The sequence below is a fragment of the Stenella coeruleoalba genome (assembly GCF_951394435.1).
Source record: "Stenella coeruleoalba genome assembly, chromosome: 9".
NCBI lineage: Eukaryota > Metazoa > Chordata > Mammalia > Artiodactyla > Delphinidae > Stenella > Stenella coeruleoalba.
In genome coordinates, this window is record NC_137155.1 from 30,026,463 (window position 1) to 30,052,592 (window position 26,130).

The 26,130-nt window shown below is 38.9% G+C and overlaps 1 protein-coding gene across 2 annotated transcripts in view; it reads right to left on the minus strand.

Annotated features, from left to right (window-relative positions):
* The window catches only part of CCDC126 (coiled-coil domain containing 126), a 54,201-nt gene that overhangs the window by 8,968 nt on the left and 19,103 nt on the right, over positions 1 to 26,130 (minus strand). For both annotated transcript variants that reach the window (XR_013829832.1, XM_079931972.1), the window contains exon 2: positions 17,831 to 18,219. Coding sequence is in view for 1 of the 2 variants with exons in the window: in XM_079931972.1 (XP_079788098.1) it covers positions 17,831 to 18,068 (238 nt within the window). In the remaining variant the exon portion in view is untranslated. The remainder of the gene's footprint in view (positions 1 to 17,830; positions 18,220 to 26,130) is intronic.

Sequence of the window (26,130 nt, forward strand, 5' to 3'; positions counted from 1 at the left end):
CACCGCAGTGAGAAGCCAGCACACCTCAACGAAGGGTAGCCCCCGCTCACCACAACTAGAGAAAGCCCACACACAGCAACAAAGACCCAAAGCAGCCAGAAAACAAAACTAAAGTGTTTAAAGTATCTAAGTCAAAAACTTTTCCTTATTAATATTTTTCAAATTCATATTAATATTTTACCACCACTAACATATGCTTAATTGTACAAGGGAGAAAACTCAGAAGTCACTTCTTGATTATCAAAGTGAATTACTCACTGTAAAGTTTTATTATGAAGCTAGCAATAAAACAAGAATACTTCCTAAACAATATGAACGAATTCAAATATCAGAGCAAATTGCTAGGTAAAAGTGGTTTCAAAAGCCTCATAAACTCTGTAATTAAATGTACATTAATTGTTTAGTCTTTTACACTTTTAATACAGCTACCTTCTCCTACTGAGTGCTGAATAAATTATATCATTCAACAAATATTTTATTACTTCCCTACTTAAGGCTGCAAGGCACACTGTTTAGGTCTCATGAGTAGATCGACATGTTCTCATCAAACTTTATAAACAAATTAAATGCCTAGGACCATAAAATAAGCCTAATTTTTTCTTAAGTGAGAAAACAAAAGCTAGATAATGGATTTGACTAAATAATACAAATCATAAATAATCTACATTTTAAATAGCCACATTAAAACCACTTCTAGTAGGAATTCTGAGATTGACTTCCCTCTAACATGTTTAGAATATAAGGACTATGCATTTTACAGGTTTGTTAGGTTTTTTTTTCTTAATTGGTAAATAACTTATTTTGAGATAACTGTACATTTACATCCAGTTGCAAGAAATAACAAATACAGAAATTCCTGTACCCTTTACCCAGTTTTGCCCAACAGTGACATCTTGTAAAACTACATACATCACAGCTACAGTACTGACACTGGTACAGTCAAGATGCAGAATATTTCCTTCACCACAACTATCCCTGTATTGCCCTTTTACAGTAACCCCATCCTCCCTCTCATTAGCCTGTTAATATGATGGAATACACTGATCGATTTTTTTTTTTTTTTTTTTTTTTTACGCCTGCCATGTGGCATGTGGGATCTTAGTTCCCTGACCAGGTCTCAAACCTGTGCCCCCTGCATTGGGAGCATGGAGTCTTAACCACTGGACTGCCAGGGAAGTCCCTACACTGATTGATTTTTGAAAATTAAACCAGCCTTGCATTCCTGGAATAAATGCCACTTGGTCACGGTATTTCTTCTTTTTTCTTTTCTTTTTTTTTTAGGGTCATACATATAACATTCTAATCACTTATGTGAAACTAATATAAAATAACTTGCCATATACTTACTTTTTTTCTTAAACAACAGAAATTTATTTTCCCACAGTCTGGAGACAGGAATTCCAAGATCAAAGCTATGGCAGGTTTAGTTTCTCCATAGCTTGCAGATGGGTATCTCCTTGGCTTGCAGATGGGTATCTTCTCACTGTATGCTCATGTGGCCTTTTTTCTGTACATGCATCTCGTGTCTATTTCTCTTCTATAAGGACACCAGTCCTATTGATTAGGGTCCCAAACTTCTATGTGTGTCATTATACTCACAGTGAATCTCTTATAGACAGCATATAATTAAATCCTGTTTTTTTAAAAAAATCCATTCTGCCAATCTATGTATTTTGATTGGGGAGTTTAATCCATTTACTTTTTTTTTCGTTTTCTGATTTTTTGATTTTATTCTTTTTAATTTCATTTTACTTTTTTTTATACAGCACATTCTTATTAGTCATGAATTTTATACACATAAGTGTATACACGTCAATCCCACTCGCCCAATTCATCACACTACCACCCCCACACCCTTGGTGTCCATACGTTTGTTCTCTACATCTGTGTCTCAATTTGTGCCCTGCAAACCAGTTCATCTGTACCATTTTTCTAGGTTACACATACATGAATTAATATACGATATTTGATTTCTGACTTACTTCACTCTCTATGACAGTCTCTAGGTCCATCTACGTCTCTACAAATGATCCAATTTCGTTCCTTTTCATGGCTGAGTAATATTCCATTGTATATATGTACCACATCTTCTTTATCCATTTGTCTGTCAATGGGCATTTAGGTTGCTGCCATGTCCTGGCTAATGTAAATAGTGCTACAATGAATACTGGGGTTACATGACTCTTTTTGAATTATGGTTTTCTCAGGGTATATGCCCAGTAGTGGGATTGCTGGATCATATGGTAATTCTATTTTTAGTTTTTTAAGGAACTTCCATACTGTTCTCCATAGTGGCTGTATCAATTTACATTCCCATCAACAGTGCAAGAGGGTTCCCTTTTCTCCACAACCTCTCCAGCATTTGTTTGTAGATTTTCTGATGATGCCCATTCTAACAGGTGTGAGGTGATGCTTCATTGTACTTTTGATTTGCATTTCTCTAATAATTAGTGAGGCTGAACAGCTTTTCATGTGCTTCTTGGCCATCTGTAGGTCTTCGCTGGAGAAATGTCTATTTAGGTCTTCTGCCCATTTTTGGATTGGGTTGTTTGTATTTTTAATATTGAGCTGCATGAGCTCTTTATATATTTTGGAGATTAATCCTTTGTCCATTGATTCATTTGCAAATATTTACTCCCATTCTGAAGCTTGTATTTTCATCTTGTTTACACTTTCCTTTGCTGTGCAAAAGCTTTGAAGTTTCATTAGGTCCCATTTGTTTATTTTTGTTTTTATTTCCATTTCTCTAGGAGATGGGTCAAAAAGGATCTTGCTGTGATTTATGCCAAAGAGTGTTCTTCCGGGCTTCCCTGGTGGCGCAGTGGTTGAGAGTCCGCCTGCCGATGCAGGGGACATGGGTTCGTGCCCCGGTCCGGGAAGATCCCACATGCTGCCAAGCGGCTGGGCCCGTGAGCCATGGCCGCGGAGCCTGTGCTCCACAACAGAAGAGGCCACAACAGTGAGAGGCCCGTGTACTGCAAAAAAAAAAAAAAAAAAAAAAAATGAGTGTTCTTCCTATGTTTTCCTCTAAGAGTTTTATAGTGTCCACTCTTACATTTAGGTCTCTAATCCATTTTGAGTTTATTTTTGTGTATGGTGTTAGAGAGTGTTCTAATTTCATTCTTTTACATGTAGCTGTCCAGTTTTCCCAGCACCACTTATTGAAGAGACTGTCTTTTCTCCATTGTATATCCTTGCTTCCTTTGTCATAGATTAGTTGACCATAGATGTGTGGGTTTATCTCTGGGCTTTCTATCTTGTTCCATGGATCTATGTTTCTATTTCGGTGCCAGTACCATGTTGTCTTGATTATTGTAGCTCTGTAATATAGTCTAAAGTCAGGGAGTCTGATTCCTCCAGCTCCGTTTCCTTCCTTCAAGACTGCTTTGACTATTCGGGGTCTTTTGTGTCTCCACACAAATTTTAAGTTTTTTTGTTCTAGTTCCATGAAAAATTCCATTGGTAATTTGATAGGGATCGCATTGAATCTGTAGATTGCTTTGGGTAGTATAGTCATTTTCACAATGTTGATTCTTCCAATCCAAGAACATGGTATATCTCTCCATCTGTTGGTATCATCTTTAATTTCTTTCATCAGTGTCTTATAGTTTTCTGCATACAGGTCTTTTGCCTCCCTAGGAAGTTTATTCCCAGGTATTTTATTCTTTTTGTTGCAATGGTAAATGAGAGTGTTTCCTTAATTCCTCTTTCAGATTTTTCATCATTAGTGTATAGGAATGCAAGAGATTTTTCTGTGCATTAATTTTGTATCCTGCAAATTTACCAAATTCATTGATTAGCTCTACTTGCTTTCTGGTGGCATATCTAGGATTCTCTACATATAGTATCATGTCATCTGCCAAGAGTGACAGTTTTGCTTCTTCTTTTCCGATTTGTATCCCTTTTATTTCTTTTTCTTCTCTGACTGCTGTGGCTAGGACTTCCAAAACTATGTTGAATAATAGTGGTGAGAGTGGACATCCTTGTCTTGTTCCTGATCTTAGAGGAAATGCTTTCAGTTTTTCACCACTGAAAATGATGTTTGCTGTGGGTTTGTCGTATATGGCCTTTATTATGTTGAGGTAGGTTCCCTCTATGCCAACTTTCTGGAGAGTTATCATAAATGGGTGTTGAATTTTGTCAAAAGCTTTTTCTGCATCTACAGAGATGATCATATGGTTTTTATTCTTCAGTTTGTTAAAGTGGTATATCATATTGATTGATATGCATGTATGGAGGAATCCTTGCATCCCTGGGATAAATCCCACTTGATCATGGTGTATGATCCTTTTAATGTGTTGTTGGATTCTGTTTGCTAGTATTTTGTTGAGGATTTTGGCATCTATATTCATCAGAATTCATTCATGATATTGGCCTGTAATTTTCTTTTTTTGTAGTATCTTTGTCTGATTTTGTCATCAGGGTGATGGTGGCCTCATGGAATGAGTTTGGGAGTGTTCCTTCCTCTGCAATTTTTTGGAAGAGTTTGAGAAGGATGGGTGTTAGGTCTTCTCTGAGTGTTTGATAGAATTCATCTATGAAGCCATCTAGTCCTGGACTTTTATTTGCTGGAAGATTTTTAATCACAGTTTCAATTTCATTACTTGTGATTCGTCTGTTCATATTTTCTATTTCTTCATGGTTCAGTCTTGGAAGGTTATATCTTTCTAAGAATTTATCCATTTCTTCCAGGTTGTCCATTTTATTGGCATAGAGTTGCTTGTAGTAGTCTCTTAGGATGGCTTGTATTTCTGCCATGTCTGTTATAACTTCTTTTTCAATTCTAATTTTATTGATTTGAGTGCTCTCCCTCTTTTTCTTGATGGATCTGGCTAATGGTTTTTCAATTTTGTTTATATTCTCAAAGAACCAGCTTTTAGTTTTATTGATCTTTGCTATTGTTTTCTTTGTTGCTATTTATTTCTCCTCTGTTCTTTATGATTTCTTTCCTTCTGCTAACTTTGGGTTTTGTTTGTTCTTCTTTCCCTAGTTCCTTTAGGTGTAAGGTTAGATTGTTTGAGATTTTTCTTGTTTCTTGAGGTAGGCATGTATGGCTATAAACTTCCCTCTTAGCACTGCTTTTGCTGCATCCCTTAGGTTTTGGATCGTTTTGTTTTCATTGTCATTTGTCTCTAGGTATTTTTTGATTTCCTCTTTGATTTCTTCAGTGATCTCTTGGTTATTTAGTAACGTATTGTTTAGCCTCCACGTGTTATGTTTTTTACGTTTTTTTCCCTGTAATTCATTTCTCATCTCATAGCTTTGTGGTCAGAAAAGATGCTTGATATGATTTCAATTTTCTTAAATTTACTGAGGCTTGATTTGTGACCCAAGATGTGATCCATCCTGGAGAATGTTCCATGCGCACTGGAGAAGAAAGTGTAACCTGTTTTTAGATGAAATGTCCTATAAATATCAATTAAATCTATCTGGTCTATTGTGTCATTTAAAGCTTCTGTTTCCTTATTTATTTTCATTTTGGATGATCTGTCCATTGGTGTGAGGTGTTAAAGTCCCCCCACTATTATTCTGTTACTGTCGATTTCCCCTTTTATAGCTGATAGTAGTTGCCTTAAGTATTGAGGTGCTCCTATGCTGGGTGCATATATAATTGTTATATCTTCCTCTTAGATTGATCCTTTTATCATTATGTAGTGCCCTTCCTTGTCGCTTATAACATTCTTTATTTTAAAGTCTATTTTATCTGATATGAGTATTGCTATTCCAGCTTTCTTTTGATTTCCAATATCTTTTTCCATCCCCTCACTTTCAGTCTGTATGTGTCCCTAGGTCTGAAGTGGGTCTCTTGTAGACAGCATATAGACGGGTCTTGTTTTTGTATCCATTCAGCAAGCCTGTGTACTTTGGTTGGAACATTTAATCCATTCACATTTAACATAATTATCAATATGTATGTTCCTATGACCATTTTCTTAATTGTTTTGGGTTTGTTTTTGTAGGTCCTTTTCTTCTCTTGTGTTTCCCACTTAGAGAAGTTCCTTTAGCATTTGTTGTAGAGCTGGTTTGGTGGTGCTGAAATCTGTTAGCTTTTGCTTGTCTGTAAAGCTTTTGATTTCTCCGTTGAATCTGATTGAGATCCTTGCTGGGTAGAGTAATCTTGGTTATAGGTTCTTCCCTTTCATCACTTTAAGTATATCATGCCACTCCCTTCTGGCTTGTAGGGTTTCTGCTGAGAACTCAGCTGTTAACCTTATGGGAGTTCCCTTGTTGGTTATTTGTCATTTTTCCCTTGCTGCTTTCAATAATTTTTCTTTGTCTTTAAATTTTACCAATTTGATTACTATGTGTCTTGGCATGTTTCTCCTTGGGTTTATCCTGTATGGGACTCTCTGTGCTTCCTGGACTTGGGTGGCTATTTCCTTTCCCACGTTAGGGAAGTTTTCTACTATAATCTCTTCAAATATTTTCTCTGGTCCTTTCTGTCTCTCTTCTCCTTCTGGGACCCCTATAATGCGAATATTGTTGCGTTTAATGTCCCAGAGGTCTCTTAGGCTGTCTTCATTCCTCTTCATTCTTTTTTCTTTATTCTGTTCCGCAGAAGTGAATTCCATCATTCTGTCTTCCAGGTCACTTATCTGTTCTTCTGCCTCAGTTATTCTGCTATTGATTCTTCTAGTGTAGCTTTCACTTCAGTTATTGTATTATTCATCCGTTTCTTTGTTCTTTAATTCTTCTAGGTCTTTGTTAAACATTTCTTGCATCTTCTCCATCTTTGCCTCCATTCTTTTTCTGAGGTTCTGGATCATCTTCACCATCATTATTCTGAATTCTTTTTCTGGAAGGTTGCCTATCTCCACTTCATTTAGTTGTTTTTCTTCGGTTTTATCTTGTTCCTTCATCTGGTACATAGCCCTCTGCCTTTTCATTTCGTCTATCTTTCTGTGAATGTGGTTTTTGTTCCACAGGCTGCAGGACTGCAGTTCCTCTTGCTTCTGCTGTCTGCCCTCTGGTGGATGAGGCTATCTAAGAGGCTTGTGCAAGTTTCCTGATGGGAGGGACTGGTGGTGGGTACAGCTGGCTGTTGCTCTCCTGGGCAGAGCTCAGTAAAACTTTAACCTGCTTGACTGCTGATGCATGGGGCTGTGTTCCCTCCCTGTTGGTTGTTTGGCTTGAGGCAACCCAACACTGGAGCCTACCTGGGCTCTTTGGTGGGGCTAATGGCGGACTCTGGGAGTGCTCACGCCAAGGAGTACTTCCCAGAACTTCTGCTGCCAGTGTCCTTGTCCCCACGGTGAGCCACAGCCCCACCACCACCTCTGCAGGAGATCCTCCAACACTAGCAGGTAGGTCTGGTTCAGTCTCCTATGGGGTCACTGCTCCTTCCCCTGGGTCCCGAGGTGCACACTACTTTGTGTGTGCCCTCCAAGAGTGGAGTCTCTGTTTCCCCCAGTCCTGTTGAAGTCCTGCAATCAAATCCCACTAGCCTTCAAAGTCTGATTCTCTAGGAATTCCTCCTCCTGTTGCCAGACCCCCCAGCTGGGAAGCCTGACATGGGGCTCAGAACATTCACTCCAGTGCGTGGACTTCTGTCGTATAAGTGTTCTCCAGAAATTATGGGATTTGATTTTACTGTGATTGCGCCCCCCTACCATCTCATTGTGGCTTCTCCTTTGTCTTTGGATGTGGGGTATCTTTTTTGGTGAGTTCCAGTATCTTCCTGTCGATGATTGTCTAGCAGCTAGTTGTGATTCTGGTGTTCTCACAAGAGGAAGTGAGAGGACCTCCTTCTACTCTACCACCTTGGTTCAGGGCTCATCTTAATTCTTTTTATGTGTTGTTGAATTCCGTTTGCTAAGTTTTTCCTGAGGATCTACACATATATATTCATGAGGGGTATTGGTCTGTAGTTTTTAATTACCTATACCGTCTTTGGTTTTGGTGTAAAGATAATACTAGCTTCATAATTGAACTGGGAAGTGTTCCCTCCCCTTCTATTTTCTGAAAATGACTCTGTAGTATTTATACTAATTCCTATTAAAAAATTTTTTAATGAAATTTTTTTTAAAAAATTTATCTTTGGCTGCGTTGGGTCGTCGTCACTGCGCGCAGGCTTTCTCTAATTATGGTGAGTGGGGGCTACTCTTTGTTGCGGTGTGCAGGCTTCTCATTGCAGTGGTTTCTCTTGTTGCAGAACACGGGCTCTAGGCGCGCAAGCTTCAGTAGTTGTGGCACATTGGCCCTAGAGTGCATGGGCTTCAGTAGTTGTGGCCCATGGTCTCAGTAGTTGTGGCCCACAGGCCCTAGAGCACAGGCTCAATAGTTGTGGTGCATGGGCTTAGTTGCTCTGTGGCATGTGGGATCTTCCCAGACCAGGGATCAAACCCGTGTCCCCTGCATTGGCAGGTGGATTCTTAACCACTGTGCCACCAGGGATGTCCCCTATTAAAATTTCTGATAGAATTCTCCAGTGAAACCATCTGGGCCTGAAGATTTCTTTTTTGTAAGTTCTTGAACTATAAGTCAATTTCCCTAACAGTTACAGACATATCTCGCTTTATTCCACTTTGCAAATATTGCATTTTTTACAAACTGACAGTTTGTGGCAACCCTGTGCCGAGTGAGTCTATCAGTGTCACTTTTCCAACAGCATCTGCTCTCTTCATGTCTCTCTGTCACATTTTGGTAATTCTTGCAATATTTAAACTTTTTCATTATTACTGTATTTGTTATGGTGATCTGCAATCAGATGTGCAGATGTGGTAGAAACAGCAAAAGAACTAGAATTAGAAGTGGAGACTGAAGATGTAACTGAAATCATGCAATCTCATGATAAAAAAAAAAAAACTTTAATGAATGAGGAGTTGCTTCTCATGGATGAGCAAAAAAAGTGGTTTCCTGACATGGAGTCTACTCCGGGTGAAGATGCTGTGAAGATAGTTGAAATGACACAAAAAGGATTCAGAATATTACATAATCTTAGTTGATGAAGCAGCAGCAGGCTTTGAGGAGTTACTCTAATACCAAAAGAAGTTCTGTGGTGGGCAAAACACTATCCAAGAGCATTGCATCAAACAGCATTGCATGCTACAGAGAAATCATCTGTCAAAGAGCCAAGTGATGTGGCAAACTTCATTGCTGTCTTATGTTAAGAAACTGCCACAGCCTCCCCACCCTTCAGCAGCCATGGATATCAAGGCAAGACCCTCCACCAGTAAAAATAAATAAATAAATAAAATAAAAATTATGACTTGCAGAAGGCTCAGATGATGGTTAGCATTTTTTAGCAATAAAGAACTTTTTAATTAAGGTGGATACATTTGGCTTTTTAGACATAATACTATTTCACATTTAATAAACTATAGTGTAAACGTAATTTTTACATGTGCTGGGAAACCGAAAACTTCACGTGACTTGCTTTATTGCGGCGGTCTGGAATGGAGTATCTCTGAGGTATGCCTGTATACGGCTATTCAAATTATCTATTCCATACTGGGTGAGTGTGCTAGTTTGTGTTTTTTGAGAAACTGACCCCTTTCATATAAGTTATAGTGTTTACATGTAGAGCTGTTCACAATAGTCTCTTATTATGATTTTGATGTCTGCAGGTTCTGCAGTGACACTCACTTTTTCATTCCTGATATTGGCAAATTATTTTTGGTCAGTGTTGCTAGAAGTTTGTCAGTTTTTTCCCCCATCTTTCAAAAGAAAAGCTGTTACACTGATTTTTTCTGTTTTTCTTTCAATTTCATTTATTTCTGTTCTTATCGTTATCATTTCCTTCCTTCTGCTTTGATCTGGGTTTGTTTTACTCAAGAACCTAGGTTCTTGAGGTGGGAGCTTAGATTATGGGTTTAAGACTTTTCCTCTTTTCTAAAGTATGCACTCTTTTCTAAGGTATGTACTTTTCTAAAGTAAACTTCCCTCTCAGCATACTTTAGCTGTGTCCTACAATTTTTATGTTGTGTTTTCATTTAGATCAGTGCATTTTTTAAAATTTCCCTTGAGGCTCCCTCTTTAACTTACAGATTATTTAGAAGTGTGTTATTTAATTTCTAATTATTTGGAGATCTTCCTATTATCACTCTGTTATTAATTTCTAGTTTGAGTTCACTGCAGTCACAGAATACACTCTTTATGATTTCAATTCTTTTAAATTTGTTGAGATTTGTTTTATGGCCAAGGGTATCTATTTGGGTGAATGTTCCATGGACTGTTAAAAAACATGTATATCCTCCTGTTGCTGATGGAGCTTCTGTGTATGTAACTAAGATTCCACTGATTAGATTGCATTCTTCAGCTCTTCTATATCTTTGCAGATTTTCTGTCTAGTTCTATTAGTTCCTGAGCAAGGAGTGTTTTAAATTCTCAACTATAATTGCGGATTTATCTATTTTTACTTTCAGTTCTATCATTTTTGTAGATACATTTAGGATTGTTATTTCTTCTGGGTGGGCTGACTGTTTTATGATTATATAATTTAATTCTCTGACTCTGGTAGTTTTCTTTGCTCTGATGTCTATTTTACCTGTTATTAATGCAGCCACTCCTGCTTTCCTTTGATTAATGTTTGCATATCTTTTCCCATCCTTTTACTTTCAGCCAGCCAATATCATTAAATTTGAAGTGACTTTCTTGTAGACAGCACATACTTGGGTCATGTTTTTTAATTCAGTCTGCCAATGTCCTCTAACTAGCGTATTTAGAACATTTATAATTAATGTAATTTTGATATATTAGGACTTAAGTCTGACATTTCATCTTTTGTTTTGTTGGTTCTGTTTTTCACTTCCTTGTTTTCTTTTTCCTGCCTTCCTATGGGTTATTTGAATATTTTTTAGAATTCTTATTTTTCTGTAGGGTTTTTAAATGTCTCTCTTTGTATAGTTTTAGTTATTGTTCTAGATATTACATCATATACATAATGTGCCACAGTCATTTTACCAATTTGAGTGAGCTTTACCTCTCTTTACCATCTGTGATGGTTCATTTTGGGTCAGCTTGGCTAGGCTATGGTACCTAGACAAATCTACCAGTCTAGATGTTGCTGTGAAGGTAGTTTTTAGATGTGATTAGCATTTAAACCAGTAGACTTTCAGTAAAGCAGATTATTTACCATAATGTGGGTGGACTTCATCTAATAAGCTGAAGAGCTTAAAAAAAAAAAGACTAAGGGGCTTCCCTGGTGGTGCAGTGGTTGACAGTCCGCCTGCTGATGCAGGGGACACGGGTTCATGCCCCAGTCCGGGAAGATCCCATGTGCCACGGAGCAGCTGGGCCCGTGAGCCATGGCCGCTGAGCCTGCGCGTCCGGAGCCTGTGCTCCGCAACGGGAGAGGCCACAACAGTGAGAGGCCCGCGAACCAAAAAAAAAAAAAAAAAAGACTAAGGTTCCTGGAACAGGAAAGAATTCTGCCCCCAGGCTGACTGCCTTCAGACTCAGGACTGGAACACTGGCTCTTGTCAGAATTTTCAGCCTGCCCTGCAGATCTTGGACTTCCCATAACAGGCCCATATGGGAACAGGCCCATAACAGGCCCATAACAGGCCCATAACAGGCAGTAAGAGGCCCATAACAGCATGAGCCAGTTTCTTCAAGTCCATCTCTCCCTCTCCCTGCTCTGTTTCTATCAAAAACCCTAATACACCATCCTTTTACCCTACTTCATTTATAAGATACTGCCTTAAATATTTCTTCTTCATACATTTAGAAGGCAATGTTATAATTTTTGCTTCAACTATCATAATTTAGAAAACTCAAGGAGAAAAGGAACCTACTGACCTACCCTTATTTTTACTTACTGTGTTCTTTCCTTCCTCATTGTTCCAAGGTTCCTCCTTTTTATCATTTCTTTTCTGTTGAGAGAACTTCCTTTAGCCTTCTCTTAGGGTAGGTCTGCTGGTGACAATGTTTTTCCTTCATCTAAGAAATATCTTTGATTTCCCTTAATTCCTAAAGGATATTTTCACCAGGTATAGAATTCTGGAATGATAGCTCTTTTCTTTAAGCACTTAAAACAAAATATGCCACCTATTTCTGGCCTTGATGGTTTCTGATGAGAAATCCACTGTCATTTGAATTGTTTTGTCACTATAAGTGTCATTTTTCTCTAGGTGTTTTTTTTTAAAAATAAGTTTATTTATTTTTATTTTTGGCTGCATTGGGTCTTTGTTGCTGTGCACAGGCTTCTCATTGCGGCGGCTTCTCTTGTTGCGGAGCACGGGCTCTAGGCACTAGGGCTTCAGTAGTTGTGGCTTGCAGGCTCTAGAGCACAGGCTCAGTAGTTGTGGCACACGGGCTTAGTTGCTCCACGGCATGTGGGATCTTCCCAGACCAGGACTGGAACCCGTGTCCCCTGCATTGGCAGGTGGATTCCTAACCACTGGACCACCAGGGAAGTCCCTCTAGGTGCTTTAAAAATGTTTTCTTTTCCAGATGCCCTTTTAAGTTTTCAGAAGCTTAATTACAATGTGTATTGGCATGGACTTTTTTGAACTTATCCTACTTGGGGTTCACTCAGCTTCCTGAATCTGAGGGTCTATGTCTCTTGCAAAATTTAGGAAGTTGGTAGTCATTATATTTTTGAGTACTTTTCCAGCTCTGCCCTCATTCTTTTCTCCTTCCAAAACTCTGACAACACAAATGTAAAATCTTTTGTTATAATCCCACAGGTCCCTAAAGCATTGGGATTTTTTTTTTTAAGTCTATTTTCCCTCTGCTGTTCAGATTGTGTAATTACATTATTCTACACTCCAGTTCACTGATTCTTTCCTCTGTCCTCTCCTTCCTGCTTTTGAGTCAATCTGCTGACTCACACATTTTACTTCAATCATTGTATTTTTCAGTTCAAAATTTTCCATTTGGTTTTCCTTTATGTGCTCTATTTATCTGCTGAGACTTTCTATTTCTTTGTTGATGCTTTCTGTTCTTTCACTTGCTTTGTGTTCATTAATTCCTCATTGAAGCACTTTTAATGCCGACTGCTTAAAAACCTTTTTCAGATAACATCTGTCATTGGTTGTCTTTTTTCATTCAGTTTGAGATTTTCCTGGTTCTTGGTATGACAAGTGATTTATACTTAAAACCTGGACATTTATATATTTTGTTATGAAAGTCCAGATCTCATTTAAGCTTCCTATTTTAGGTAGTTTTCTCTGATACCACTGTGGCAGGGCAGAGGGCTGTCACCTTGTTACTACCAGGTGGAGGCAAAAGTCTAGGTTCCCACTTGGCCTCCACTGTTACCTGTGAGCTCCTCATCACTGCTGGATGGAAGTGGGAGTTCCAGGTGCCCACGTACTCTTCACTGACATTGTGACGGGGATGCTCTTTACCACTGGGCCATGGTAGAAGTCCTGACTCTCCACTAGGATTCCTCTGACATCACCCCCAGAGGGAGGGAGATGAGCACTTCATTACTGCCATGCAAGGGTGGAAGTCCTGGCTCCCCATGTGGTCTCCACTGGTACCATGTGGTGTGGGGGGAGTTTGGATGCCTCATTATAGCCTCACAAGGGGGAAGTCTATGCTCCTCACTTAGCCTTTGATCATGTGGTTGGTGGTGCAGTCACCAACTTTTTTCTGAGGTGTCTGGCTGGAGGAGAATGGTTTCCTGTCTAAAAGTTTTTTGTCTTGCTAGGCTGCCCCTTCTTTAGCTATAGAGAAAAGCCTTCTGTAGGGGTATTTGTTTTATCTTGTTTTGTTTTTATCTGTGTCTGGTAGCATTTCTTAATTTTCAGAAAGCATTTAAATATTAATACTGAACTGCTCTCCAATTCTCTGAAAATATTTTTGGAGTCCATTTTTTTTTAAAGTGTTCAGCAACCACAGTAGATAGTAAAACCAAAACTCTTAAAAGAAAGCAGGGTCAGACTTCAGCTGGGAAAGCCTGAGGGGTTAAAAGACTGGTGTTGCTGTACATTCAGGTGTAGGAAACCACATGTCAACTGCAACGTGTTCTATAACAGTCATTGGGCATCAGAACAAGAACCCCCAATTCATTGTTCTAGACAAACCCCAGAATCCAAAAGAGATGTTACATGGGAAGAAACAAAAATCTTCTTTTCTTAGGGAAAACTAAGAATGCTGAGAATAAGACATAAGACAGTTAGAAATGTTATCTTAAAGAGAAAGCACAAGTTACTGCTCAAGATTTACAGACAGTAATCTTTAGAAGTTCAATTGATTTGTTCATGGCCTTTGCAATAGTAACAATTCATTGTAGACTAGCATTTTTAAAAATATATTAGCTTATGTTTATTTTACCGACAAGGAAAATCAGGTTAAATAGCTCAAGGGAAGACCATTCAATAAATATTTTTGATGGACTAGCCTTTTTGTATAGTAGCAACGAAAGAAATGGGTTTTATAGATGGCTGAAAGTTCAAGTTCTCCAGTATTCATGAAATTCCCATCTTATTGTCATTCCAAATTAATGGAGGAAAGGACAGAATTTAAGTAATGAAACTAAAATAACTGGCTACCTAGTTTGGAAAAATGACCCTGCATCTCTTACTGCTTCCATCAGAAATCTCAACTATATTACAGACATAAATGTTAAAAAAAAAAAAAAGTAATATATGAGAACGTAAGTTTTGGAAGAAATATTTTAAGCATATAACTAAACCATAAAAAATGATGTACATGTTTAACCACACAGATTTTTAAAAACAATATACCAAGTTGTTAGACAACTGAAAAATCAGAGGAAAGACATCTGCTACATATACTGACAGCATGAATATCTTTATAAAAGATCAGTCAATTAACAAATTTCCCAGCAGAAAAACTGACAAAGGATACAAACAATTCATTCTCACATACAAGAAATACAAATAGCTAGCAATCAAGAAAGTCTTTCAACCTCTCCTGTAAACAAAGAAATGCAAAAGCAAACAATTAGAAGCCATTTAAAATTAAATAGAATGGGTATAGTGGGGAGAAACTGGCACTTTCGGACTTCCCTGGTGGTGCAGTGGTTAAGAATCCACCTGCCAATGCAGGGGACACGGGTTTGAGCCCTGGTCCAGGAAGATCCCACATGCTGCGGAGCAACTAAGCCCGTGCGCCACAACTACTGAGCATGCATTCTAGAGCCCGCAAGCCACAACTACTGAAGCCCGCACGGCTAGAGCCCAAGCTCCCCAACAAGAGAAGCCACTGCAATGAGAAGCCTGCGCACCGCAACAAAGAGTAGCCCCCGTTCGCCACAACTAGAGAAAGCCCAAGCGCAGCAATGAAGACCCAATGCAGCCATAAATAAATAAATATAAATAAATAAATAAATAAATCTATTAAAAAATAAGAAAGAAAGAAACCGGCACTTTCACTCTGCTGGGAGAATGCTAGTAGGGCCGGTAGAGCCACCCTGGAGGGCAATCTGACAAGTGTCTATTAAATTTAACATGCCTTCAGCCAAAAAAATTCCACCTTGAGGAAATCTATCCTTCTGAAACATTCACACAAACATAAAATGTCCACACATTTATCACTCACACATATACTTCATATACACAGATACACATATATCACAGCACTAAATCCAGCACACAAGGTTACCAATAAATTATCCATTACTACAGAATAAGCAGAAAAAAAGGAATATTTATAAAATGAAACAATGTTAAGTCATTAAAAAGATGAGACAGACCTATCTGTAATAACATGGAAAGATATCTACAACAATTAAGTGAAAACAAATAAGCTGCAAACTAGTATATGTAGTACAATCTCATTTTCAAAATAAAACAATGTGCTTGACGAACAATGTGTCTGCAAACTACGGCTGGTTGGCTGCCTGTCTTTGTAAAAAAGTTTTACTGGAACATAGCCATGTTCATTTATTGAAAAGGAGACCACATGACCCACAAAGCTGAAAATATTTACTATTTAGCCCTATAAGAAAAAGTGTGCTATCCCCGATATACGCCAAATTAACTGACATTCTCTCTCTCTGCTCTACTTTTACTTATCTATGTTGTACATTTCTATAATATTTGAATGCTTATAATAATTTTTTTATAATCAGAAATAAGCAAAAAACATTTCAGGGAATTGGTTAAATACCGTGTGGCCATTAAATGATGCAGGCATATATTCACTGATATTGAAATATCTCCACCATACATTAAATTTTAAAATACAGTTTATAGGATACCATGTGTATATGAGTCTCATTTTGCTTTCAAAACTGAGCTGTTATACACAGCTGGGCAGCATAGAACAGCTACCTTTTAAAATATCACAGTTATTTTGTTCAAGCAGAAAGAATTTTTTTCCAAGTATTTCTCTTGTTCCAAAAGAATTGCTTCTTCATTGTTTCTATCAGTGTCCTTGGACTAAGCAGAATGCAAAACAGTACAACATCTACTACATGTGTATCTGCCACAAGTACCTCCATCTCCGTTTACACCAACTCCTTCATCTGTAGTCATCGATATTTGATCCTCAAGAGCCAATGCAGACTAACCCTCGTCACTTCAAAGACACCATCATAAGTGGGAGAAGAAAAAACAGAAAGTGTCTTGGGCATTCCCAGATAAAGATGGTAAACTCAACCAAGGCACTTAACCTCTGCTGACTGTGGCTACCCTACCAAAATAGTAAAGGTGTTTTTTTCTCTTTTTTTAAAAAAGCATAAATCTATGGGGCCAAAACAAAGATAGCAAGAGAGGAGACAACAGCAACAGAACTCCAGAAGCTGGAAAGCATATGGATGAGTGTTAACTGATTTAGCAGACCTGAAAAACTTGGATATTAAAAGAGAAACCAAAAAGAAACTGAAAAAATAAGAAAAATCAAACAGCAATTCATTTTTCTCCACAGAAGCCCACCCCGAAAAGGCCCAGAAACAGCTGCACCAGGTACCAATGAAAACAGGGTGAAAAGGGGACCAAAAACAGAAGGAATGGGTGAAAATTTATCTATAAAGCAATTTGATTTCTAAACTTTTTTTACCACTCCAAACTAGACAACAGCCCCTCCATCATTGCAGAAAATCTGAGATGTCTTTTTGGAAGCCAGTAAAACATTTAAGGGCCTGGGCACCAAACTGAAAACTGGGGAAGTAAGTGAAATTCACATAGTGAGTGCTGAGGCTACCCCTCCTCCCCAACCCTTTTCCTCCCATTCAGATCCCACACACCTGGAGGCATATACATCCTGCAAGAGACTGGAAGTTCTTCTCTAGAGAATCTGACCAGCCCAAGAGAAAAGACCTAAATATACTAATATATACCAAAAAAAATAGACACTGATACTATGTAATAAAGAATTCGGCTGGCCTTTGTCCCAGGTTCCTGGGAGGTAGCCTCCAAAAGCCTGGAAGTTCCTGACTGATTGTCTTTGTTATTCATGGTGGGCCCCTAGATAGTTCGTGCTGAGATAACTCAGAATGGGGGTTCGCCATGTCAGAAAGACCAACCCTGCCATTAGAGGGTTAGGGCTTTTCAGTTGGGGGAGGCAGGGGAGACCAGGAAATTGAGTTCAACCAAGTGGCTAATGATTCAATCATATCTACACGATAAAACATCAATAAAAATACTAATTATGTAGAAAAAAGTCATTATTTTAGAGATACACATGGAAATATCTAGCAGTGAAATGTCACAATTTTTAATTTAAATAGTCTCCAAAAATTGGAGAAAACAAATATTGCAAGATGTTTAAATTGTTAAAATCTAAGTGATGGATATATGGGTATTTATCATGTTTCTATTTTTCAGTACATTTGAAATTTTTAATAATAAAAAGTCAAGATAAAGTTACTTTGGGAACACCTGTGCATGAAGTAGTGAGTTGGATTTCCATGACTATCTTTAAATGGGGACAGGATGAAGAGGAGAAAACTAGGAATATTCTACCATTATCTTACCATATCCTGCCATAGAAGCGCCATTCTCGACATCCACTGTGTTCTTATTTTCCTCTGCTAGAGCTTTAACGTATCTTTTGCTTAAATCTAGTATTTGTTCACGTAACTTGACACTGCTTTGATGTCTTGGTTGTTGAAAAGTATAGTGCAGTAACATCAATCCCCAAATGAGTCCAAATATAAGCAACAGTAAACTCAATTTCTGGGACATATTTTTTCTTGAGATTGTAAAAATCATTTCTGATGAAGCAAACAGACTCAATTGAAAAACGGTAACTAGAGGCAAGCCACCAAACAATCAAGACTTTTCAAAGAAAAAAGAAAAAAATCTTCTCCTCTAATGTATATTCTTCATCTTCAGCAAGGTTGCCTCCAACTCTCAATTAACTCTGTAAAATTGAGAAGAAAAAAGGTGATTAGTCTTAACCTGCATCAGTAACAGAACAGACAATGATAGATAAGAAGAGATTCTATAAACAGTTTTTATTCGGAACTGGATCAACTTCTTTGATAACTTTCTCTACCACTAAATAAGCTTCTGGGTCTTTTATCAGCTCCATTTACATAGCTCTTCAACAATTTAAACTAGAAATAAATGTCAATTCATTAAAACTACCTGAAAGAAATGCCACCATGGTCACAAAATTCTTTGAATGACTTCTTATCATTTGTAACTAAAACTATGGATATATAAGATTTATAGCAGATCTCAGCCCATTCAAATAGAGGTCACCAACCTAAATGTGTAAAAGCAATTCCTCCTCCTCCTCCTTTAAAAAGAAAAAAGAGGTTGATGCCAAAATGAAAGTAAGAAATAAGGAAAGGTGAAACAGACTGGAAGATGAAAAAGGCTGTCTGACTTTAAAAAAAACAAAACCAAAAACAAAACCCACAATATAAATAAGAATGCCAGTATTTGAAAATGTCACTAGAAAATACTACTAATGGCAATGAGATAATCTTAAAAAGCATCCAATCTTAAGTTGAAAAATAAGTTGTAATTTCTAAGTTCACACTTTTAAGTTTATACCAGACATGACATGTGCTAAAACAGGTAGAAATTTTTTTTTACCTTTCCAAATTTACAATTTACAATTCTAAATTTTAAATAATGCAGGTATTTTTATAATTTATAAAATTTATAATTTTTATAATTTAAGGAAAAATTGAAAGGTTATATACTTCAGTTTTTTAAAAAAGAGAAAGGTAATGACCATCATGGAATCTTCAAACACCTGGACAGTAACAATGTGCATGAATCACCAAAGTGTCCAGTGAAGAAAACTCTTCAATTACGTCTAATGGAGTAAAATTCGTTAGGAAGAAATATACCTGGAGTCAAAAAGTGCATTTAACAGCTTAATGAAAATAATCTTAAGAACTTTTTAACTTCCTAGAGTAGTATGGTCAAATAAAACATGCTAATTCTAACCCACTTAATAGAGTATAATCAGTGAACTAAAAAAATCTAGTTTGAGGATAATAAGACTAGAAATGAATACAGTATCAATAAAGGTGAAGCACTCAATCATTTTCAACACATATTTATGAGTCAGCATATATGCTAGGCAGTAGGAAAACCATGTTTTGCCCTAGAAATTTGCTTTCCAGCATAGCTGCTTTCAAACCTTTTTTTAAATAAAATAAAGTATTTACTCAATAATCTTATGCAAAATATCAAAACAAAATACATACAATCAAAGCTTCTCTAGCAGATGCATGTGTGCTGAGGTATGTGTAAGTGGGGGACCTCCTGCCCTGCCAATTCTTGTTCAGAAAATGACCACTCTTACTTTCCCCCACCCGGCTACGTAGTCCCCGACACGCGTCTAATAAATCCTGGAGCTCCAAGGTCTGAAGAACACCAATCTACTCTTGATGAAGTGTACTCATCCTGCCAAACCTCACTACAAGCATAACTACACCACTAACTGGGTATATTAATTACTATGGTAAACTAATAACAGTATTAAAAATTAGGAATTAACTCATTTTCTAATTTTCTTCCACTTCTGCTTTTTTCTTTAGTTACCATGCACACAATAAACCCCCTCAGATCTCACTGAAACAAAACCATTAATATCAATACTGGATTTTACTAAACTTTGCTTAGCAAAGTAAGGTAAACGTTACCTAATATCTTTTTCTACAAAGATTTTTACATTTGAGTTCAGAAAGTAGAAATTCTGGATTCTCAAGCAAAATTTTAAAACATTCTTTGATAAATGTATGTTAAATGTATTCTTTTATAAATCTTTACAGGCTCCTATGTCTTTTCAAGTTTGACCTGAGTGCTAGATTATCTGACCCAGCACTCAGTGTAAAAGTCAACTGGGAATCTGTCCTGAAGCAGTCGGAACAGGGTTCTAAAGGTGGCATGACAACAAAGCCAGAAAAGTGACATCACCAGAGAATCGAGAACATAGACTTGAAGGTATTTTGGCAAATGAAGGTTAAAATGACAGCTGAGAAAGCTCTAGGTTACCATACCTATCCAAGACCAAAAAGGGAGAGACTGAAAACCAGAAGGACAGAGCATACTTCAATTAAATAACATCAACAATCATTACTACAATCACTTACTTTACCAGACTCTGCTCTAAGCTCCTTACATGAATTAACTTATTTAATCTTCACAACATCCCACACTAATATTCTCACTCAAACAGGTGAAAACACTGAAGCGAAGAGACATTAAATAACTTGCCCAAGGTCCAACAACTAGATACCGTCGAGAAAGAGGATTCAAAGCTCAGGCTCTTAACCACCGCCCCTCTTTTACAGCAATGCCAATAAAACAGGAGCAGCACAAACTGCAGCAGTGAACGAGTGCTGAGTCCTTATCATGGGCCTAGCTCTGAAATAAACACTTCACAAAGGTTACTTCATTTAATATTTGCATAACCTCAGAAGAAAAATGTTGTTGTTATTCCCACTTTAGAGATGATTAAATTAAGCCTTTGTTTGAGTGGTTAGCCTGCCTAAGATTTTTAGCCAGGTCCACTGACTTCACTTGCCCAAACTCTGGCAAGGGCTACAAGTCCACAAATTCGGAATCTCCATCTCCATTCAGGGTCTCTCCTTTCCTTTAAAAGGGTCCTTAAACCCAGTCCTATTAGAACTCCTAGGTTTTACAAAACTCTACAATAAAGTGACAACTCTCTAAACTGTAAATGGCATCAGGCAGAGAACAGGAGATTCGTGGGTAAGGAAGCAGGGGTGGCTAGTGGAGGAAAATAGTCAAACAGGGAGCCTGATGGTAAGAGGTAAAATCCTTCTAAGTAGGTACAAGATTAAGAATGACAGGCTGCTCACCATTATGAACACAAACTTTGCTTAACGTGTGAGTGGCAGTACCAAAACCAGACACAGAGAGAAAACACTGGTAGTGGACAAGGCAGAAGCACAGCTGAGGAGGATATGCCCCCAAAGTAATAAATCCCAGGGAACAAGGAGGCCTAGTTTAAACCTAGTGTTTCTCAGTGTGAGGGACCCAAAGATCTAAGCTGCAAACATTAAATAAAGAGCCCCTTATTGCTCTATATTGACTGTATATTACCCAACTGTACCATCAGATTCAGAAAAGAGGCTTTCATCAAAGGTCTTCATAGGCTTGACTCTACATGGAATGTGTCTGCTCACCACTGCCCTCAACAAAATTAAAGCAGGCCATCGCAGGAGGAAGTCAGGAACGTTTACAGGGACTCTACAGTAAGAAATTTATATGCTTTGTATCAATAACTTCCTTGTGTTCCTTATATGTTTTTCTGTGGAGATGAGTAAAATATTTACTGTAAAAAGGTTTGTCTTTGGGAATAGCAAAGAGGTGAGAAGTTGGGAGCAATTAACCCCATGCGATATTACAGAACTACAAAAGGACACGAAGGAATAAAGTGAGTGTGGGAGCTACCAGGAAGAAAGGATAGCCTGAAGCCTTCTCTAAGTTGAAAAGATGGCCCAGAGCCAGCTTATGCCTGACAAAGAGCTGAGCAGTTCAATGGCCCATGAGGATTCTCTGCTGTGACACAAGACAACCTGAAAACTGTTCTACCTAAGGGTTCACTTCCACAAGCGATTCCAAGCAAGCCCAGCAGAGGTGACTAAAATTCCAACAAGGATACAATTCTGCCTTTGGTCTCTTCTCAGGGAATATTTCACATTAAAACCGCGTGGAGAGTTTTGTTGTGTTGTTTTTTTTTTAATCCCGATGCTGGGTCACACCCCATATCAATTAAATTAGAATGCCTGGAGCTCAGAGCCAGGCATCAGTATTTTTTGAAGAGTCCTATTTTATTCCAATGTATAGCAAAGTTTGTCCAAGTCGCAAATTGCTTCATTAAACAGCAACGACAGCTACAGGAAGGGCCACTAATTTCAATGTTACAAGTCAGTTCATCAGGTATGACACAGGATTCCTACCTGTGCCTACCTATAATGACTTTGAAGGGGAAGGGGTTAGAGAGAGAGAAAACAAGGGATCTCTGCTGGAACACAAGTCATTCCTGCCAGGGTGGGCTAGGCCCTGCATTTACTAGGCAGGGGTGGGGGTGGACTGAATAGAAAGCAATTTCCACTGGGACCACTTCAGTCCCTAGGATTAACATGAATATACTGTTCTGTTCTCTAAGAGATATTTCTGTGGTTTCGTATAGAAAAAAAGCAGACAAGAAGTTTTTGAATTCTTTAGCAACTAAAGGTAATGTACTTTAGTGCTTTTAAAGAGAAATAATTCTTAGACTCAATCTTTAGGAAGGAGAAAGAAAAGGGAAAGTTCATTATCTCTCCTTTCTGTGCAATGTTCAAAGTTGCAAATGGCATAGAACATGCACTTTGAACCTCCCCAGTTTTTCTTTGTGTTTCAAGTACTGGTCCAGCTCCTGGAAGGCCACCTAGATCAGGATGGAGACAATAACTAGAAGCCTAAAAGGCCTACACTGTCATTGAGAACTTATGGCTACCATCCAGCAGATTATTTATTAGAGTTCTTCCTCCACCAAAATAGTCTAAAATCCAAAAACTTTTAAATCCTAACTTCTAGGCCACTATATTAATTTCCTACTAATCACTTAAAAAAATAAAACTTCAAATATGTCCCAAGTAACAACTGGAGTTTTTAAAGGCAAAAATAAAATCATTATTGAAATGGAGCAAGACCCTGTGTGGGCCTCCTGGGTACAAATCCTTTCTGTGTCCCGTTTCTTGTTTTTAGGAAATAGGCTTCATTCACCCTCCTAGACCTTCCCTGAGTTCCAAAGGACATATTCAAACAGTCGCTAATTAGGGAAGTGAGAGAATGCAGAAACAAAGGAGCAGTCAAGAAACCATAGTGCAGTAACAGGGCAAGGTTCTGGTTCCTCCCCAAGGAATGAACGTAACACGCCTCTGAGTTCTTCTTCAGGAACTAAAGTCCCCACCCAGTTGGAAGACAGTAACTTCAGTCTGAGCACAAAATTTGTGGAAGACCACCCTGTTACCTCACCCCCAACCAATCAGAAGGAAGTCACACACCACACAGCTCTCACCCTAAATTTTGCCTATAAAAACTTCTCCCTGGGCTTCCCTGATGGCACAGTGGTTAAGAATCCCCTGTCAATGGAGGGGACATGGGTTCCAGCCCTGGTCCGGGAAGATCCCACATGCCGCGGAGCAACTAAGCCCGTGCACCACAGCTACTGAGTCCGCGCTCTAGGGCCTGCGAGCCACAACTACTGAGCCCACATGCCTAGAGCCCATGCTCTGCAACAAGAGAAGCCACAGCAATGAGAAGCCCATGCACTGCAACGGTGACCCAACACAGCCAAAAATTAATTAATTTTTAAAAAATTCCTCCATGTCCTTAAAAAAAAAAAAAAAAAAAACACTTCTCCCTGAAAACAGGCTTTTTGTGTATTAGCTGTCCCAGACTCCTTCTATGGCGCCTTACAATAAACACTGTGCTTCCCCTTCCGACAACCCAGTGTCAGCAGACTGGCTTGGCTTTACTGCACACAGGCGGACCCAAGTTTTGGTTCAGTAAATTTATCACCTTCATCATCATTATTATTTTGACCTAAGAGAGACTTCTGAATATTTTTAGGACTCCCAGGGGAAATTTCTCATCCTGTGGTGGGAGACAGATGGACCCCAGGCTGAACAGTTTCTCCCCTGTGGACAGAAACTCCATAAAAGCAGGATGATGGAGGAGGCTGGGCCCTGCCCAGATAAGGGATGAAAGACCATATATTCCTCATTCTCAAAGTCAAGGAGACCTCCCTGACTACACATGAGCAGAAAGACTCCTTGGAGGTCAAAAACGGAGGGGGCACCACCCCACAGTGATATCAACTACCCATAGGCCTCTTAGCTAGAATCCACCTTGGCTAAGAGATGTGCATCACACATGGGATGACTCTGAGATATACCTAATACGGACTCAGAACCAGGCAAAGCAAGATGACTGGCCAAAGGAAACCCAGAAGAAATGCCCCATAAAAGTGATTCAAACTGCCACAAGGGCATGACTCTCTCTCTGAGCCCACCCATGCATCTATCCACACGTACTGTACTCTTTTTCCTCCTAATAAACACTTTACTTGCTTCACTACTTTCCATCTCTATGTGGAAATTCATTTCTACACAGCTGACAGGCCAGGGCCTTGTCACTGGCCACTGGTCCCTGGTGGTACAGTGGCTAGGATTCAGCACTCTCACTGCCGCTGCCTGACCTCAATCTCTGGCCAGGAACCGAAATCCTGCTTCAAGCCACTGTAGGCCAAGGCCATCCAAGATCAATCCAACTGCAGAAATTACAAAAGAAAATTACACACCGAAATAGAGACACAGATGTAGAGAACAAACGTATGGACACCAAGAGGGAAAAGCGAGGTGGGGGGGATGAACTGGGAGACTAGGATTGACATATATACACTAAAATGTATAAAACAGATAACTAATAAGAACATGCCATATAGCACAGGGAACTCCACTTTGCTGTACAGTAGAAACTAACACAACATTGTAAAACAACTATACCCCAATAAAAAAAAAATAATAAATTAATTCAATTAAATTAAAACAAGTAGGTAACATACCTACTAAATATTTAAGGGGAAAAAAAGAAAAAGAAATTACACACCATGTGGCCCAAAGGTAGAAGAATTAAGGAGAGGAGACACACTTAAAATGAAGTATCTGTAGAGCACTAGATTTGAAGAAGGGCAAGAGAGTGTGGTCCAAGTACCATCATCTCCAACTGAATTCCTGCAGCTACTTCTCAAGTGGTTTCCCAGATTCCTCTCCAACCCCACTTCAAGCCATTGTCCTCAGCAAAACAAGTCATGATTTGAATAGTCACAATTTAAATTTCTCCAAAGGAGATATGCAAATTGTCAATAAGCACATGAAAAGATGTTCAAATCACTAATCCTTAGGGAAATGCAAATTAAAACCACAATGAAATACCACTTCACACCCATCAGCATGGCTATGAAGGGCATCAGAACATGCCAACCCAAAATATGCCACTTTGGTATAAGGATTATTTTGAGCTGAAGGTAACTGAGAAATAACAGATGCAGGAAGGCCTCCCTGTACTCCCCTTTTCTGCCTAAAAGCAAGACATGAATTACCTATGAGAAAGGTGAGAACACTCTTCTCACAGGAGACAAGGCACAGATGCTGAGATAAATCTGAACAAATACACCTTACTAAAAGAAACCTTATCTTCCATTAGTTTCCCCCATTTATTCACCTTCCCACAATTTACTACCTCCAGAAGCTCAGACTCCTTTTCCTTTGTCTTGTCACATTTCCACAATTTATGGCTCTTTGTTTAAATGGTATATAAGCTCTCAGCACTAACTACTTCTTTGGCGCTTTCATTTCATTTCTGTGATGCCCACCATTTGCACATGAAAAAAACCTTTTTTTTCCCGCACAGAGGATTGGTGCCAACCAGCACTCACCAGCCCAAGAGGCTTGTCTGCTCAACCGCAGGGGCGGGTGGGGCTGGGAGCTGAGGCTCGGGCTTTGGTCGGATCCCAGGGAGAGGACTGGGGTTGGCGGCGTGAACACAGCCTGCAGGGGATTAGTACGCTGCGGCTGGCCAGGAGGGAGTCCGGGGAAAAGTCTGGACCTGCTGAAGACGCAAGAGATTTTTTCTTCCCTCTGTTTCCTGGTGTGCGAGGAGAGAGGATTAAGAATGCTGCTTAAAGGAGCTCCAAGAAACAGGCGCGAGCCACGGCTAACAGCGCGGACCCCAGAGACGGACATGAGATGCTAAGGCTGCTGCTGCCACCACCAAGAAGCCTGAGTGCGAGCAC